This window comes from Mus caroli, unplaced genomic scaffold (genome assembly GCF_978045245.1).
Source record: "Mus caroli unplaced genomic scaffold, Mus_caroli_1 scaffold_7, whole genome shotgun sequence".
Taxonomy (NCBI): domain Eukaryota; kingdom Metazoa; phylum Chordata; class Mammalia; order Rodentia; family Muridae; genus Mus; species Mus caroli.
In genome coordinates, this window is record NW_028227262.1 from 18,377,650 (window position 1) to 18,397,941 (window position 20,292).

A 20,292-nucleotide genomic window follows, 5' to 3' on the forward strand; every position below is an offset into this window, starting at 1 on the left:
ATATATGTATGAATAAGTAGTGTTCTTGATCATGAATCCAAAAGATGCAATGTTACTGTTAAAAGGACCTGTTTTAATAACATGGTCCTGCGACTTCCTTCAAAACCATGAAATTGTGGGAGAAAGAAGCTAGAAGAAATATCTCTGTGGAGACCTTGGTGAAGCAGGCATCTATTGCCTTGATTTTCTTCACTACAGGAAAGTCTCTTGCTTACCAGTAGGAGAAATCCCTTCAGCTGGTGATACTTCAAAGATTCTGGCCATAATCAGAAAAATATGTGTCAATTCTGTTTTGATAATTCTTCTCAGGCAAGTATATGGAAATTCTTATGAAAATCTTCTTTCTTTTGCCTGTAAAAGGTCTTATTTCCTTCATGTCTCCTCTTGCACAAGGAATTGGGTGTGGCCAGTATTGATTCCTGCTTTCTACACTTCAATTTTTCTAGAAATAGGGAGAGTCACTGCCTCTACATGCTGATGGTTTCTGGAAGGTGAAATTTTAATGTAAACCTTTGTGCGACATTCCCTTCTGAATGAGAAAGGAAAGATGTCTTCCTCTAAGGTAAATGAATGCATGGGATTTGGAAAATTTGAGTGTTCTTAAAGAAATGTTTCATTTTTAGAATTTTCAAACCTTCCTTATTGTGGCTCAAATTTACAGAACTATTTTTTCATATGATTCTCAGCATTACTTCTTAATACAGTTATGTCACTGCTGAGCTAAAAATAGATTTTCCCTTTTACCAGTCTCCTACATTTTTTCAATATGACTTGCATAAATGAAAACACAATGTGAAAATATTTAAAAATTTCTAATCACAAAACTGAGTGTAGATGAGACTAAAGATTAATATATATATACTTGACTTCTACTGGGAGTCATTTGAGTCATTATTTGTCTGTGAAGGTAAGTGCATGTTTCATGAATCTTTCATCTCAGGGACTTCTGCAGTAGTTATCAGCTTTACTCTTGCTGCAGCAATTTAATACATTTCTTCATGCCGTGCTGACCCAATTATGTTTTTATTTTTATTGATACTCCAGAAGTATAATTTTGGTACACCTATGAAGCTTGTTGTAAATATTTCTGTTTTATGGTGGCTTTGGTGCTCACCATTAGATCATTTGGGGGATTATGACATGTGTCCTCAAAAACGTAATGACCATCACCATGAGTTTTTCTTGACTATTGGAACTGTTCAGAGAGTGTCAAATTTCTTATCTCAGAAATCATTTGTCAAATATGCATGTTAGTTATTGGTATCAAAAAGTTCTATATTTAACTAACAATTCTTTGACCAATTGACAAAAATGAGAACATTGATAACTTTAATTTTAGGGTCTATTGACATTCATGGATGTGGCTATAGAGTTCTCTAAGGAGGAGTGGGGATGTCTGGATTCTGCTCAGAGAACTTTGTACAGAGATGTCATGTTGGAGAATTACAATAACCTGGTTTCTCTGGGTAAGTATATTTTTAATCCATAATTTCTACTTCAGTTAGAGATATCTAAAATTCCTACTACTATTTGGGTCTGACATCTGTTAAATAGTCCTTCTCTTCTGTTTTATATATATTGAATACTCTCTGATTTATAGCTAATAAGTTATTTATCTTTATCTTGTTTTTACGTTTAACATGCTGATCAGTAAAATATTATACACTTTTTGAAAAGGCAGCGTGTTGCTTTTATAAATGATTGTACTTTGACTCTCAAAGTTGGCTTTATTGAATGTTGTAAATGTACAATGAAATTCAGAATTTAAAAAGGTTTCAGTATGTAGAATCTAAAACACTTTGGAGAGAAGTGAATATAAAAATTCATTCATTTATCTTTTATTCTCGGCATGTCACCTACATATCATAATTCTGTGATAGTACATAAGTATATTCAATGGCATATTTTTGTGCTCATTTGAATGTACAGGTGTTGCTGTTTCAAAGCCAGAGGTAATCGTCTGTCTTGAACAAAACAACGAACCATGGATTGCTGGTAGAGAAGATACAGAAAGAAAAAAAAACAGGTAATTTGAAGTGAAATTACATGTCATGTGATGAATGTAAACTCGGGAGTAATCCAGACCTGACATATGTCTAGAAAAGCTCTGTAATAGAAATTGTTCCTAAGAATTTCTTTCAGAATAATGAATAAAATAAACAGTATAACAATGGATACTATATGATCTCTGCCTCATTTTACCTGAATACTCATGTTATGAAATATACTATGTTTAGACAGTTTTACAAAGTAGCAGATTTTTTTATATTCTAATTACATTTTTTCTGTTACATGTGAATGATCAGTAATAGTCATTTATATTTGAGTAATTTATTGATTTATTTCATTTTCAGTTGTTTTGTTGAGTATATTTTTCTCTTTTTCAGCTTCTTGCATCACCATTCTCTTCACTAACTCAATATCATGATTACTCTGACTTTTATGTCCCTTTTTCTCTTTTTCTGCCTCTTTCTTCGTCTCTCACTTTCTATCTCTTGTACAGATGCATTTTATTTAGCATCATTCAGTAAATCTGGACTTTAAAATCCTTCCATCTTATTTTCTGCTTAGGTTCCTGATCCTTGATAAGAGGGTATGATAAAGAAAATTTAGATAAGACTAAGTGTTCTGAAGTCTTTCTGTTTCTGTACATTGTTGATATACATATTAAGTTTCTCCATTGAAGTATAAGTGATATACATATCTAGTGGAAAAGAAGTATAACCTTAAGAGTCATATTGTAGCCAATTTTATTTGCAGTATGAAAAGTAGATTTTTGATGAAATTTAGAATTGCTATACCTCTGTGAAATATTGACTTGAAAGTTTCTTGGGGATTGCATTGAAACTGAAGCTTACTTTTGGAAATATGGCTATTGTTACTAGGTTAATCCTGCCAATGAGCATGTGAGATCTGTCCATCATTTCAGGTCATCTTAGATTTTTTTCTTTAGACACTTCAACTTCTTGTCATACAGATATGTTACTTGCCTGGATTGTGTCACATCAACATATTTTATATTATTTCTGGCAATTTTAAAAGGTTTCATTTCCATAATTTCTTTCGCAGCCCATTTATCCTTTAATCAGAAGAAGGCTACTGATTAGTTTGAGTTAATTTTATATCCAGCCACATTGCTGAATTTTTTGTCAGATATAGGAGTACTCTTGTGGAAGTTTGGTCAGTTATATATGCTATCAAAAAACTCAGGATGTGGGAGTGGGTGGGTAGGGGAGTGGGGGTGTAGTGTATTCGGGACCTTTTGGATAGCATTGGAAATGTAAATGAGGAAAATACCTAATAAAAAATAATAATTAAAAAAAAAGGAAAAAAAAACCTCAGGATAGCATAATCCACTTTTTAATATTTATTTATTTATTTATTCATTTATTTATTTAATGTACTTGAGCACTTTGTTGCTGTGTTCAGATACACCAGAAGAGGGAATCTGATTCCATTACAGATGGCTGTGAGCCACCATGTGGTTGCTGGGAATTGTAGTCAGGACCAATGAAAGAGCAGCCAGTGCTTTTAACCATTGAGCCATCTCACCAGCCTCTGAAAAATCCGTTCTTAACAATAAATATCTTCTGGGGAAATTACTTTCCCTGACCTCAAACTGTAGTTCATACCAAGAGTGATTAAAAACTGCGTGGGGAGTTTGTACAGGCAGGTAGATCAATGGAATTTAATTGAAGACCCAGAAATGAACCCACAAATCTATGTTCACTTTACTTGGATAGAGAATTTACATGATCTTTGACAGAGAAAACAAACTCATTCAGTGGAAAAAAGACAGCATTTTCAGCAAATGGTGCTGTTTCTACTTTTAGTTGACATGTAGAAGAATACAAATTGATCCATTCTTATCTCTTTGTGGAAAGCTCAAGTCCAAGTCTAGTCGAAATCCGATTGGCTGAATCTAATAGAAGAGTAAGTGGGAAAGAACCTCGAACACATTGTCACAGGGGGTAATTTCATGAACAGAACACAACTAGCTCATGCTCTAAAGTCAACAATTGGCAGATAGGACTTCATAAATTTGAAAATCTTCTGTAAATCAAAGGACATTGTTATTGATTATTTATAATGTCCTTTGCCTTACAGAAGTTTTTCAATTTGCTCAATCTCTGTGAGGAGTCATAGGACACACACCTATTGAGAAAAGATCTTTACCAACCTGTATCAAATAGTGGGCTGATATCCATAATTTAAAGATAACTCAAGAAGTTAGACTTTAGAGGACAAAATAACCCTGATAAAAATGGGGTACAGAGCTAAATAAGAATTATCAACTGAGGTATCTCAAATGGTTGAGAAGCACTTAAAGGAATGTTCAACATTGTTAGTCATCAAGGAAATACAAATCAAAACGACCTTAGATTTCACCTCAGACCAATCAGAATGGCTAAGATACAAAAGTCACGAAGTAGAAAATGCTGGCAAGGATGTGGAGAAAGGAGAACACTTCTTCATTTCTGGTGGAACTCCAACCTTGTAAAACTACTTTGGAAATCAATTTGACAGTTCCTCAGAGAACTGTAAATAGATCTACCTGAAGACCAAGCTATACCCCTATTAGGTATATACCCAAAAGGTGCTCCAGCATATAAAAAGGACACATGCTCCACTATATTTATTGCAGTCTAATTTGTAATAACCAGAATATGGAAACAACCTAGATATCCTTCAACTTAAGAATGAACACAGAAAAAGTGGTACATTTTGACAGCGAAATACTACTCCACAAATAAATGGAAGGACTTCGTGAAATTCACAGACAAATGAATGGAATGAGAAAATTTCATTCTGAATATTGTAACTCATAAACAAAAGAACACTCATGGTATATACTCAATGATAAGTGGATATTAGCCCAAAATTTGCAATACCCACAATGCAACCCACAATCCATTTGGAACTTTCCTAGAAGTAAGATCAAAGTTTAGATGTTTCAATCCTACATAGAATGTAAGACAAAATTATCATAGGAGGAAGAGGGAAGGAGGAACCTAGGAGGGGAAAAAGGGGAGCAAGTTCAGGTATTGAAAGAAAGACCAAAGAAATTCAGTGGGCAAGATATTGAATAGAACCATGTAGCAATGGATAAAGGGAACTGGTATTAGCCACTAGAAAGTCCCAGACTCCAGAGAATAGAGTGGCTCCCAGGACACAAACTTGATGAGTGTAGCCAAAATATCCAATAAAGAGAACACATAACCAGCAGAGACTACCTCCAGTAGATAGGCACAGCATCAAACTAAGGGATGGGACTACCCACATATATAAAAATTTTAACTCAGAAATGTTCCTGTCCAAAGGAAAGAGAGGGATAAAAATTGGTACAGATAGTGAAGGAAAGGCAATCCAGAGACCAGCCTACAGACAGATCCATCCAGTCTGCATATACCTATCCAAAACACTGTTGATGATGCCAAGAAGTGCTTGTTGACTGGAGCCTGGTATGTCTGTTCCCTGAGAGGTTCTACCAGCATTTGACCAACACAGATGCAGATACTCACACACTGAACTGGGGACCCCAATGGATGAGCTAGGGGAAGGAATAAAGGAGCCAAAAGGAACTGCAACCACATCTGGAGAGCAATATCAACTTTGTGAATATCCTCAAGCTCCTAGGAGAAATTCCCCAACCAAAGAGTATAAATACAGAGAGCCATGGCTCCAGATACATATGTAGAAGAGTATCATCTTTGTAGGCATCAATGGGAGGGGAGGCCTGATGTGGAGTCTTGATGCCCCAACATAGGGGGATGCTAGAGTGGTGAGGTTAAAGTTGGTGAGTGGGTAGAGGAGCACCTTCATAGGGCTAAAGTGTAGGGGAAAGATTAACGATGGAATGGGGTGTTTGTGGAGGCGTACCTGGGAAGGAGAATAACATTGAAATGTAAACAAATGAAATGATAGATAATAATAAATAACAGTAGATTTTAATGTAGGGCCCAGGTCCCTTTTGGTCTCATGTTCTTGGCCTCATAAGCCATATCCCATATGCGTGTTAACTCACAAAGCCATAATGCTGCAAATTAAAAATTGGAAGTTAACTCCAAGCCATTTGGAACATTATATACACAAATGAACATAGATTCCAGGAATGTCAGTATTGGACCTCAAAAATTTTTTAGCTTGGTGAGAGTAATAATTTGTTTTGTCTTCCTATAGTGTTGCAGTATCTGACAGTACTATGAATGTAATTCAATAGGCATGAACCATAGGTGTGGGTTCATTTCTGGGTCTTCAATTCTATTCTATTGGTCTACCTGCTTGTTGCTGTACCAGGACTGTGCAGCTTTTATCCCAATTGCTCTGTAGTACAACTTTAGGTCAGGCATGGTTATTCCACCAGAGAATCTTTTATCACTGAGACAAATTTTTGCTATCCTAGGTTTTATTATTTATTCCAGATGAATTTGCAAATTGCCCTTTCTAATTCATTGAAGAATTGAGTTGGAATTTTGATGGGGATTGCACTGAATATGTAGATTGCTTTCTGCAAGATAGCCATTTTCCTATATTGATCCTGTCAATCCATGAGCATGGGATATTTTTCCATCTGAGATCTTCTCTGATTTCGTTCTTCAGAGACTTGAAGTCCTTATCATATAGATCTTCCACTTCCTTAGTTAGAATCACACCAAGGTATTTTGTATTTTTTGAGAATATTTTGAAGGTTGTTCTTTCCCTGATTTCTTTCTCAGCCTGTTTATCCTTTCTGTACAGAAATGCCACTGAATTGATTGACTTAATTTTATATCCAGCTATTTCACTGAAGCTCTTGATCAAGTTTAGGAGTTCTGTGGTATAATTTAAATATAAGAAATCTGATATGTATTTAACTTTGGTACCTGATCATTGCCTAGAAAAGTGTCCATTTAACCCTGGTTTTCCTGTTTTGTTGAGTATAGCCTTTTGTAATAGGATCTGATGATGTTTCTGATTTCCTCAGGTTCTCTTGTTATGTCCACTTATTAAATTCTGATTGTGTTAATTAGGATAAAGTCCCTGTGCCCTCTAGTTAGTTTGGGTAAGGGTTTATCTATCTTGTTGATTTTCTCTAAAAACCAGCTCCTGGTTTGGTTGATTCTTTGTATAGTCTTTTTCTTTCTACTTGGTTGATTTCAGCCCTGAGTTTGATTATTTCCTGTTTTCTACTCCTCATGGGTGACTTGCTTCCTTTTGTTCTAGAGCTTTTAACTATGCTTTAAAGCTGTTAGTGTGTGCTCTCTCTAGTTTCTTTTCGGCAGCACTAAGGTATGAGTTTTCCTCTTAGGACTGCTTTCATTGTGTCCCATAAGTTTGGGTATTTTGTGGCTTCATTTAAGTTAAACTCTAAAAAGTCTTTATTTTCTTTTTTATTTCTTCTTTGACCAAGTTATCATTGAGTAGAGTGTTGTTCAGTTTCCATGTGAATGTTGGCTTTTTATGATTTAGGTTGTTATTGATGATCAGCCTTAGTCCACGGTGCTCTGATAGGATGCATGGGATAATATCAATATTTTTGTATCTGTTGAGGCCTGTTTTGTGACCATGTATATGGTCGATTTTGGAGAAGGTACCATGAGGTGCTGAGAAGAAGGTATATCCTTTTGTTTTAATATAAAATGTTATGTAGATATCTGTCAAAACAATTTATTTCATAACTTCTATTAGTTTCAATGTGTCTCTGTTTCATTTCTGTTTCCAGGATCTTTCCATTGATGAGAGTGGGGTGTTTAAGTCTCCCACTATTATTGTTTGAGGTGCACTGCGTGCTTTAAGCTTACTAAAGTTTCTTTAATGAATGTGGATGTCCTTGCATTTGGAGCATAGGTATTCAGAACTGAGAGTTCATCTTGGAAGATTTTACCTTTGTTGAGTATGAAGTGCCCCTCCTTGTCTTTTTTGATGACTTTGGGTTGGAAGTCGATTTTATTAGATATTAGAATGGCTACTCCAGCTTGTTTCTTTGGACCATTTGCTTGGAAAATTGTTTTCCAGCCTTTTACTCTGAAGTAGTGTCTGTTTTTTTTTTCCCTGAGGTACATTTCCTGTATGCAGCAAAATGTTGGCTCCTGTTTATGTAGACAGTCTTTTAGTCTATATCTTTTTGTTTGGTAATTGAGTGCATTGATTTTTAAAAGATACTTAGGACAAGTAATTGTTATTTACTCTTATTTTAGTTACTAGATTTGGGATTCTGTTCTTATAGCTATCTTCTTTTAGGTTTGTTCAAGGATTACTTTCTTGCTTTTTCTAGGGTGTCATTTCCCTCCTTGAGTTGGAGTTTTCCCTTTATTATCCTTTGAAGGACTGGATTCCTGAAAAGATATTGTGTGAATTTGGTTTTGTCATGGAATACTTTGCTTTCTCCATCTATGGTAATTGAAAGTTTTGCTGGGTATAGTATCCTGATCTGGCATTTATGTTCTCTTAGGGTCTGTATAACATATGTCCATGATCTTCTGGCTTTCATAGTCTCTGGTGAAAGTATGGTATAATTCTAATAGGCCTGTCTTTATATGTTACTTGAACTTTTCCCATTATTGCTTTTAATATACTATCCTTATTTAGTGCATTTGTTGTTCTGATTATTATGTATCAGGAAGAATGTCTTTTCTGTTCCAGTCCCTTTGGAGTTCTGTAGGCTTCTTGTATGTTTATGGGCATCTCTTTTTTTAGTAAGGGAAATTTTCTTCTATAATTTTGTTGAAGATATTTACTGGCCCTTAATTTGAAAATCTTGATTCTCATCTACACCTATTATCCTTTGGTTTGATCTTCTCATTGTGTCCTGGATTTTCTGGATGTTTTGTGTTAAGATCTTTTTGCATATTGCATTTTCTTTGATCATTGTGTCCATGTTTTCTATTGAGTCTTCTGCACTTGAGATACTTTCTTCCATCTATTGTATTCTGTGGCTGATGTTCACATCTATGGTTCCTGATTTCTATCCTAGGATTTCTATCCCCAGACTTGTCTGCCTTTGTGATTTCTTTATTGTTTCTACTTCCATTTTTAGAGCGTGGATGGTTCTGTTCAATTCTTTCACCTGTTTGATATTGTTTTCCTGCAACTCTTTAAGGGATTTTTTTTTTTGTTTCTTCCTTAAGAGTTTCTATCTGTTTGCCTGTGTTTTCCTATATTTCCTTCTTTAAGTCCTCAATCATTATCATGAGAAGTGACTTTAGATCCATTTCTTGCTTTTCTAGTGGGATGGTATATCTAGGACTTGCTATGGTGGGAAAGTTAGTTTCTGATGATGACAAGTAACCTTGGTTTCTGTTGCTTCTGTTGTTTCACTTGCCTCCTGCCATCTAATTATCTCAAGTGCTTTCTCCCCTCAGTATTTCTGATTGGAGCCTGTCCTTCCTATAATCTTGGTTGTTTCAGGACTCTTCAGAGTCCTGCTTTCTCTGTGATCTTTGATTCCAGTTTCCTGTGAACCTGATATTCTGAGTGTTTCAGAGTTCTTGGCAGTCAAACCTCCTTTGAGACCTTTATAACCTGGTTTGAACAAGCTTCTGTTATCCTGGGATCCTGGAAACCTGTCAGATATATGGGTTATCTATTTTTTTTCCACAGTATATAGTCTGCCATTTCATCCTATAAATTTTTTTCTTTTCTTTTTTTTTCTTTTTCTTTTTCTTTTTTTTTTCTTTCTTTTTTTTTTTTTTTGTCTCGCAGTCACTTTTTATCTTTAGGAGATCCCATTTAATTTTTTTTTTTTATCTTAGACCCTTAGTAATTTTTGTTCTGCTCAATATGTTGTCTCCTGTACCATTGCATTCAAGACTATTCCCCACTCTGATGGATTGTATTTGCTTGGGCTAAGGAGTAGCACTATCAGGAGAGGATTTGGCCTTTTTGGAGTGGGTGTGTCATTGTGAGCATCAGCTTTCATACTCTAGTCCTTGCTGCCTGGAAGCCAGTTGTCTCCCATTGGCCTGCAGAAGAAGAGAGTGGTCTCTCAGCTCTTCCTGTGCCTTGCATCTCTGGATGCTGAGATACTCTCCCTTTGATGATAACGGATTGAATCTTTTTACTTGAATTTCTATTCTAGCTTCTAAGCCTGACATGTTCTCTTCCATCTCATGTTTGTATTGATGATACTTATATCTAAAACTCCTGATCACTTTTCTATTCTTCCTCTTTCTAAGTTTGTCTCAGATTCTTCATTTTTCCTATTTTCCTTTTCATATCTTAACATTTGTATTAATTTTGTTAACAGGAATGTATTACCATATGATACTTAGTATTAATTTTGCTTCCTTTTAAGGGCTTCTACAAGTTTAATTATATTTTCTATTATTTCTTCATGTGAATCTCTGTAAACAAATTTTATTTATTTTTAAAAAGTCCTCCATCATGTTAATAATGTTTAACTTAAGGTTATATTCTTACACTTTAGGATTGTGAGGATACACAGTGAGTAGATTTATAGGATAGCTAAGTTAGAGTAGTACCATATTGCCCTCAATTTTGTTGATTATATTCTTTCCTATTTCTTAGGCCACCTGGAGGTCCCTGGCGTTCACAGTCCTGGTAGTTCCTGTTAGCTATGGGACTTTGCATATTGAGCTGGTAGTTCTTGGTAGACTAAGGCCTCTGGGATTTCAAGTAGACACTGTTTTCCCTGGTGGCAGCAGCCTTCCAGTTTTGTAGACAGAGACTGTAGTCACAGATAGGTTCAGAATTCTGGATGTCCAAGGTGTTGGCAGGCTTCTAGGAAGGAAGTTATAGCTTGAATTTCCTGATGTCTGCAGACATCTGGCATTGATTGAAGTGGTATTACCTGGAAGATGCAGCCCAGAGTAGATAGGGAAGACCTCATGGTAGCTATGTTTTCCAGGAAATCCAGGAGGGAGAAGATTGATAATCTTACCTGTTTGTCCAGGATGGAAACAGCCTCCAGGGATGTAGACAGCATTTTGGTCCAGGGAATTGTCTGAAGTTCTGGGATTCTGAAATTATAATTTAAATAATTTATGACTGTTCAAATGTCAGGTCAAGAATTTCATGTTAACTTAAAGTTTTACATAGTAATATGGTTGGAAAATTGAGCCCTTTATCTCATTAACAACTATCAGATTTCTTCAGAATATATGTCTCAATGAATATTCCTTAACATATTTCAAAATTTTGAAATTCACTACTCTTATGTGCCTGATATGCTTTTTACCTGGTATACTTAAAACTTTTTCATGTATTTTTCCTTGATTTTTAAAATTTTTAGATCATATCCTATTTTTAATTTAATTTGTTTTTTTTCTAATTCAGTTTATATGTGGATCTTTGCCTCACTCCCTGTCACCCCTTTGGCAATCCTTTCACCAGCCCCTATCAACTTCTACTTTGAAGAGGTAGGCTTCTCCTGGGTATACATCCAAGATGGCACTTCAATTCCCTGCCTGACTAAGTGTTTCCTCTCCCACTGAGGCCTGACAATACAGCCAATACCCCATGTCCACATAACAGCTTTTGGAATAGCCCACATTCTAGTTGTTCAGGACCCACATGAAGGTTAAGTTGCACAACTTCTACTTATATGCATAGTTCCAGTTCATGCATGATATTTGGTTGGTCGTTCTAATTCTTAAAGACCCATAGGTCCTAGTTATTTGACTCTGTTACTCTTCCTGTGGAGTTCTTATCCCTTTGGGGACCTGCAATATTACTTCCTATTCTTTCATAAGAGTCCCCAATAACCATCACTGTTTGTGGATATCTGTATCTGTCTGAGTCAACTGCTGGGTGAAGCCTCTCAGAGGACAACATACTCCTGTTTGCAAGCATAGCAGAGTATCATTAATAAAGTCATGGATTGGTGCTTCCACATGGGAAGGGTCTCAATTTCATCCAGTTACTAGATGGATATCCCCTTAGTTTCTGCTCCATCCTCAATACCAGTGTTTCTTGTAGACAGGATAAATTTAGATTTGAAAGGTTTCTGGGTAGGTTATTATCTTTATCACTCTATTTGCATTTATGCCTGAATACAGGAGGTTGCCCCTTGAGCTTTCATATCTCCAATATAGCCAGTCACAACTAACATCACCCCAATTGATTCTTTGATTCTTATATTATCTCTGGTATCGATCTCATCTTGATGATATCCCCCACCACTAACCACCATCAATTCAAGATTTCCATTTATTTTCATAAGCATCAGTCCTTCTGTCATGTTGTTCTTTATGCCTGATCCTGAAACACACATTTCCATCCCTTACCCACATACTCTCCGAGTTCCCTTTCTCCATCTGGCTATTATGCTATTTAATTCCCCTTTCTAAGTGAAATTCAGTCCTCATCAGTAGGATATTTTTTAATTTGAAGTATCTTTTGGTCTTAGGAATGCAATATGGTACATTTTTATGCCATATATATATGTAAGTGAGTATGTATATCATGCATATTTTTTGAGGGCTGGGTTATCTCAAACACGTTGACATTCTCAAGTTATATCCACTGGCCTGCAAAATAAATGATGTCTTTGTTTTTCATATATGAAAAGTATTACATTGTATAAATTTACCACATTTTCTTTATCCATTCTTAAGATTTCCATCTAGGTTGTTTACAGTTTGTAGCTTTTACGAAAAAAAAATCACTCTCATAGAAACCACTGAGGAAAATATCTTTATGGGATGTTGGAGCTCTTAAGATTTTATCATATATATTTCCTTGTTTTCTTATAAATATTCTCTCTGATTTTAAATCCATTCTTTAATGTTGCATTAGAATTCAGTCCTAAATGAAGTATTGTAGGTCCTCATTATTGTCATTGGAAAGATTATTTATTTCCATATCAAAGATTCATTTTCACAGAGGGAAGAAGTTTTATTAATTAATGAGTTCCACCAATTCTGTTTCAAGTTGTAGTGTTATAATGAATAATTATGTCATTCATAATATTATAAAATATTTATCACATTTTATGAAATATCATCTGATATACATAATGTTTATAAAATTGTTCATTTTTAAGAAATTGCTACATTTCTGTACTGAATTTATATTAGGCTCACATTGGTTCTTTTTCATGAATTGTGCATGTATATTGTTTTCATCTAAATCCAAAATGTCATATAATTTTTTGTTTTTAATATTTTCAGCTCTGTCATGTGAGTATACCATGAAGCTACTCCCCAAAAGACGTACACAGGATTACTTTCAGAACAAAATAACACAAAGATTTGTATTTAATAGCCTTTTAGATCTCTTTCGAAAGTAGTTCTGGGAATATAGACATGTTAATGCAGACTATGAAACATATGATAATGTAAATGATCAATGTGAAAAGCACATCTTTTTCATTTCTGAAAATTATCAAGAAGCCCTAACTTTCCTTGAAAGGAGTCAGTCTGGGTCACTCTCGTTTTCACAACTGGAGGATTCTCTAGGAAAAAATTTCACAAGATTTGAAGCACAACTCTATTTTACACGGAAATACCCATGCATTAAAAGTGACATTTGGGTGCATAAGTTGTGTTTCCTGATGCATATATTACAGAATATGAGATTAAACAGTGCTTCAGTGCTCTATGAACAAATGAGATTGTGGAGCACAGAAAAACGTACTGAATGTCATCAAGGTGATAGAATCTTCTCTCAAAATTTATGGCATTTCCCACAAAATTGTGGGAAATGCCATAAATTTTGAGAGAAAAACCTACTCAGTGACAAGTTATATGATGTAGATCAACATAAGAAAGAATCTATGAATGCAGTGAATCATGGAAGATATAATGTGGGAGGTAATTTAAAAAGCTCTAATACAATAATTGATATTAATATAGGCTCTGTTAAGAAGGCTTTACTAATGTATTACGTAAGCAATCAATATAGAGAGATATTATATAAAGGTAATGACTTATTAGAAGATTCTATTTGTAAAACAAATCCAAGTGAAAATCAGATAAGCAGCTTTATTCCAGAATTCATTATAGCAATCATAGTAAAATGGCTACCTCTAATCACTGCTCCCAATCTTCTTCACAACAGCATACTACAGAGAAATGTTGGATAAATGAAAATAAGAATGCCATTTTAAGTGAATCGTCAATTCATAGCTGGTATACTGGACAATGGATTAATGGAGAGTCCAAGAGATACCTCTATGATACATACAAAGATGCCTCAAATGAATCGTTAAATTTCAAGAAAGTACAGAAAGTAAATAAATGTAATATGTATGGGAAATATTTTATAGAGTCCACAAATCTTCAAGCTTATTATAGAACTCCTACCCAAGAGACACCTAACAAATGTAATGAATTTGGAAAATTCTTTACCTGTTCCTCAAGTCTCAAAGTGAGCCATGAAAACTGTACAGTAAAATTACTTCATAAATCTAATAACTGTGGAAAATCATTTTCACAGTCCTCAAAACGTCAAGTTCACTACAGAATACACACAGGAGAGAAACCTTACAAATGTAACAAATGTGGGAAATCTTTTACACAGAACTCAGAGCTTAAAGTTCACTACAGAATCCATACAGGAGAAAAGCCTTACAAATGCAATGAATGTGGCAAATGTTTTACACAGAACAAAGTGCTTAAAAATCACTACAGAATTCATACAGGAGAGAAACCTTACAAATGTAATGAATGTGGCAAATCTTTTACACAATCCTCAAAATTGCAAGTTCACTACAGAATCCATACAGGAGAAAAACCTTACAAATGTAATGAATGTGCGAAATCTTTTACACAGAACTCAGAGCTTAAAGTTCACTACAGAATCCATACAGGAGAAAAGCCTTACAAATGCAATGAATGTGGCAAATGTTTTACACAGAACAAAGTGCTTAAAAATCACTACAGAATTCATACAGGAGAGAAACCTTACAAATGTAATGAATGTGGCAAATCTTTTACACAATCCTCAAAATTGCAAGTTCACTACAGAATCCATACAGGAGAAAAACCTTACAAATGTAATGAATGTGCGAAATCTTTTACACAGAACTCAGAGCTTAAAGTTCACTACAGAATCCATACAGGAGAAAAGCCTTACAAATGCAATGAATGTGGCAAATGTTTTACACAGAACAAAGTGCTTAAAAATCATTACAGAATTCATACAGGAGAGAAACCTTACAAATGTAATGAATGTGGCAAATCTTTTACACAATCCTCAAAATTGCAAGTTCACTACAGAATCCATACAGGAGAAAAACCTTACAAATGTAATGAATGTGCGAAATCTTTTACACAGAACTCAGAGCTTAAAGTTCACTACAGAATCCATACAGGAGAAAAGCCTTACAAATGCAATGAATGTGGCAAATGTTTTACACAGAACAAAGTGCTTAAAAATCACTACAGAATTCATACAGGAGAGAAACCTTACAAATGTAATGAATGTGGCAAATCTTTTACACAATCCTCAAAATTGCAAGTTCACTACAGAATCCACAGAGGAGAGAAACCTTACAAATGTAATGAATGTGGGAAATGTTTTATCCAGAAATCAAAATTTCAAGTTCACTACAGAATCCATAGAGGAGAGAAACCATATAAATGTAATGAATGTGGGAAATTTTTTGGACAGAACTTAGAGCTTAAGGTTCACTACAGAATCCATACAGGAGAGAAGCCTTACAAATAATGTAATGAATGTGGCAATTCTTTTACAAGGAACACAGACTTTAAAGTTCACTACAGAATCCATACAGGAGAAAAACCATACAAATGTAATGAGTATGAGAAATCTTTTACACAATCCTCAAATCTTCAAGTTCACTACAGAATCTATACAGGAGAGAAGCCTTACAAATGTGATGAATGTGGCAAATCTTTTACACAGAACAAAGTGCTAAAAGTTCACTACAGAATTCATACAGGAGAGAAGCCTTACCAATGTAATGAATATGGGAAATCTTTTACATAGAACACAGGGCTTAACCTTCACTACTAATCCATATAGGCCAAAATCCTTACAAATATAATGAGTTTGGGTAATCTTTTACACAATCCTCCAAACTTCAAGTTCCCTACAGAATCCATACAGGACAGAAGTCTTACTAATTTAATGAACATGACAAATGTTTTCCAAGGAACAATAGCATAAAGTTCACTACAGAATCAGTACTGGAGAGAAACCTTACTTTTTTTTTGTGGCAAATCTTTTACATAGAACTCAGAGCTTTAAGTTCACCAAAGGATCCATACAGAGGTCTAACCGTATAAATATAATGAATGCTGCAAAACCTTTACACAACACTCAGATCATTAAGCTCAACACAGAATCCATACTTCAGAGAAACCTTACAAATGCAATGAAGGTGGCATATCAATTACTCTCTAAATCTTTATATTCACTACAGAATCTACACAAGATATAAACCTTTTAAATGTAGTCTGTGTGGCAAATCTTTATCTGGTCCTTCACTTTCCAAGTTCATCAAAGTACCCATACTGGAAAACAACCTTGTAAGTGTAGTGACTTTCTGAAATACATCTTCCTGTCCTTAAATCTTCAACATCACCTCAGAATAGAAACTAGAGACGACCTTATTAATGTAAATAATGTGAAAAATCCTTGACATGGAAATAATGCCTTAAAAGACAACCCAGCATGCATCCTGGAGAGAAACATTACAAATAAGTAGGACATGACAAATATTTTAGCACAACCTCAAAGCTTGGAGCATATAGATCCATGTATGAAGCTAACTTAGTAGAAAATTATTGTCCCAGCATTAATAATGAAACATTATTTAAAATGAGAAAATTATTGTTAGAATTTAAATAATGTTGAAAACCTTTTATCATAGAGTTCTCATAAAGAAACCCTATATTGATAGTATTTGGAAACATTTTTCCTCCAATTTCAACTTATATTCATCTTAAGTAGTTATTTCAAAAATAAAATATGAACCCTTTCACTCAGCATTAATCATCCGACATTATTGATTAATAATTGTATAGAATTCATTTTTTAAATCATTAAAGAAACAGTATTCTAAAGTGTAAGGATTTTAACCAGAATAATTGTAATAACTATGCAAATACAAACATGATGCATATGTTTATAGTTTAGTGTGGTAGACTTTTATTATTTATTAGATATATTCTCTTTGAAGGTTATTGTGTCAGTCTTAGTCTTAGTCTTTTATCTTTTTAAAGAGTAATTTTTAATCTCTAATCCCTCCTTGTTACAATTATCAATAAATAATTTAGAACTGTCTATTACTATTGCCTTGGTGTATTTATGGTTCATTTTATACTGGGTGATTGCATTCATACCTTCCAGTGTCTCATTGATAATGCCAACAGAAATATGTTACAAAAATTAAATTGGATTGCTTTGACAAATTCTAAGACAACAATTTTGAAGAGTGTATGTGTTGAGCAGAGAAATCCACAAGGTTTTCTGAATAGGTATGAGTGTGTGTTTTATGCATAAAATAACTTGTATTACAAGGAACATAGCTTCTCTTCCAGGGCAAAATTCTAACTGTTCCCAATGGGTGGGGAGGAGGTTGAATCTTTAAGATTATATATCCTCCTCTGGTCAAAATATTGATGTTCATAGTACATTCTTCATATAGTTTACAATAGAATTTTCACTCTTTTTTTTTCTTCCCAAATCACAGGAGGTCACAAATTTATGATGAAAAGGGAAAGACCACCTTTTACTTATTGCAAATGAAAATATATTTAATACTTGAGTCTCTGTTTGCCACTTGTATTTCAAGCAATCTGTACAGGGATATTTAGGGCATTTTCATTACATTGTGTGTGTGTGTGTGTGTGTGTGTGTGTGTGTGTGTGTGTGTGTGTGTGAATAGAACAGTGATTAGCAGGGATGAGCAAGTATCTATAGAGTGGAATAGTGAGTGCTTTGTCCATATACCAATGTCCATATACCATGAGTGGTACACATCTGTGTCATGTGTTACTTTTTGCCAATTCTGCAGATAGTTTTCCATAGTTGATTTGCTAGTTTTTAATCTTGCACACTTGAATGTATTTTCCCATTTCCCTGCAGCATTTTCAATCAATTTTTTGGTTATATTTGATTTCATTACCGAAGTAGTATGACTTTTTAAAATCATTGGAGATTCCAGGGCTATTTTGGAATGGTTCATTTGTTCCATTTGATTTATGATTTTTATATATTCCAGACATATATTCCTCTGTCAAACAAATAGCTGACAAAGATTCTCTCTTGTCCTATGGAATTTCCTCTATACTTGGTTTTTGTTCAGCTATGCAGAAGTCATTAAGCATTATAAATTCCAACTTGTCTATTGTTAACCCTAATTCTTGTGAAAAAGGGAGTTCTATTCAAAGGGTTATTTAAGGAGATAGATAATAAATAGATGACAAAATCATAGATGATGCACAGATATATAAGAAGTACATTTGTATATAGAGAGCTTCTTAGGTAAGTGTATATACATTTATACACAAATTACATATCTAATGTACTTATCTCTTTATACATATAACTTATGAATATATTTACAGAAAAAGGATATTGTTCTCAAGAACTAAGATCAATAATTGACAACTGTGATTTTAACCATGTATATAACCATATATTCAGTATATCTACCTATCTCTCTCTATTTGTATACATATCTATATCATCTATATAACATAATGATAAATTTATATGTATTTATATCTATCTATCCTTTACCTGTAGTTATATTCATATAGACTAAGATATAGATGATATAGATATTATTATATTTATAGATATGATATAGGGCATAGAGTGTCATTTATTCCAACTGGTTCTGTGTTTCTGGTTCGAGATTTGTGTGTTTAATTCCATTTCATATAGTTTTTGTAAAGGTGAAAATCACAGTGACAAAAATTTTCTGTCACTTCTAGAAGGTATTTATTTGAATTTTAGACCTATTATATAATGGCCATCGTCTGCAAATAAGGATAGCTTCATTTGCTCATTTCTTCCTTGTATAACTTTAATATCATTCATTTTCCAGCTAGAATATAGAGTATAATATTAAGTAGATATTGGTATAATAGGGATCACTGATTCATTCCTGAAATGTGTGTGATTGCTTCAAGTTTTCTTAATCTATGATAATATTGCATATAGAATTTATATGTACAGATCTTATTTTCCAAATTTATTTATTCATTTACAACCCAAACAGAGTCTCCAAACTCAGTCCCACTATCACAGAATCCCTCCTCCAATTCTCCCTCCCCTTCTCCTTTTAGAAGGTGAAGTCCCACAGCCTGCCCCATCAAGTATTTGCTTCATTAGTGGCATCCTCTACCACTGTAGCCAGACAAGGCATCCCTAATTACCTGGGGTGTTTCTCAGTCCATAGATGCCCTTTCCTTAGTTTATCAGACTCTGAGAGCTGCCAAGGGTCCAGGTTATTTGATTTGGTTTGAGTTCCTATCTCATTCCTTTCTTCAACTTTTCCATAAGAGTTTCTGATTTCTATCCAGTGTTTAGCTATGAGTGTCCTCATCTGTTTAATTCACCTGCTGGATGGAGCCCTTCAGAGGACAGTTATGCTCGGCTCCTGTCTGCAAGAATAAGATCATATCATTAACAGTGTCAAGGACTGATGTGTGACCAGGGCATGGTTCTCAACTTGGGCAAGTTATTGATTGGCCATTCTTTCAGTCTCTATTACATTTTTGCCCGTGCATTTCTTGTAGATAGGGCAAGCCTTGGTTTGAAAGTTTTGTTGTTACTTTTTCTCATTCATCCACTGGGAGTCCTGCCTCTCTAGAGGTGTTTGCCTCTTCTGTGTTATCTGCCTTATCACTGACAACATACCATGCATGTTTTTTTTTTAGGTCTGGCCACTCAGAGACTGTTCCACCTTGGGATTCATCCCATATAGAGTTACCAGACCAAGATACTATTTTGGATGCCAAGCAGCACATGTTGAAAGGAGCCTTATATGCCTTTTTCCAGAGAGGCCATGCCAGAGCCTTATAAATACAGAGGCAGATGTTAGCAGACAACCAATGGACAGAGTGCAGGGTCCTTTAAAAAGTAGTTAAAGAAGGGACTGAAGGAGTTGGAGGGGTTTGCAACCCCATAGGAAGAACAACAATATCAACCAACCACAACCCCCAGAACTCTTAGGGACTAAGCCATCAACAAATGAGTAGACAAAGCTCCACTACATATGTAGCAGAGTGTGGCCTTGTGATGCATCAATGAACAGAGAGGTCCTTGTTTCTATGAAGGCTCGATAGATACTCCAGTGTAGGGGAATTGAGGGCAGGGAGTAGGTGGGTTGGTAGATCCCCCCTCAATGAATCAGAGGGAGGGAGGATGTGGTAG

At 34.7% G+C, this 20,292-nt stretch overlaps 1 protein-coding gene across 1 annotated transcript; it reads left to right on the forward strand.

Annotated features, from left to right (window-relative positions):
• The first annotated feature begins 547 nt into the window (after nucleotides 1-547).
• Nucleotides 548-15,609, forward strand: LOC110287817 (uncharacterized). The gene is made up of 4 exons (XM_085839849.1): nucleotides 548-562; nucleotides 1,340-1,466; nucleotides 1,930-1,991; nucleotides 14,377-15,609. The coding sequence occupies exons 1-4, from the start codon at nucleotides 548-550 to the stop codon at nucleotides 15,607-15,609; spliced, it is 1,437 nt and encodes a 478-aa protein (XP_085695975.1).
• Nucleotides 15,610-20,292: the final 4,683 nt, after the last annotated feature.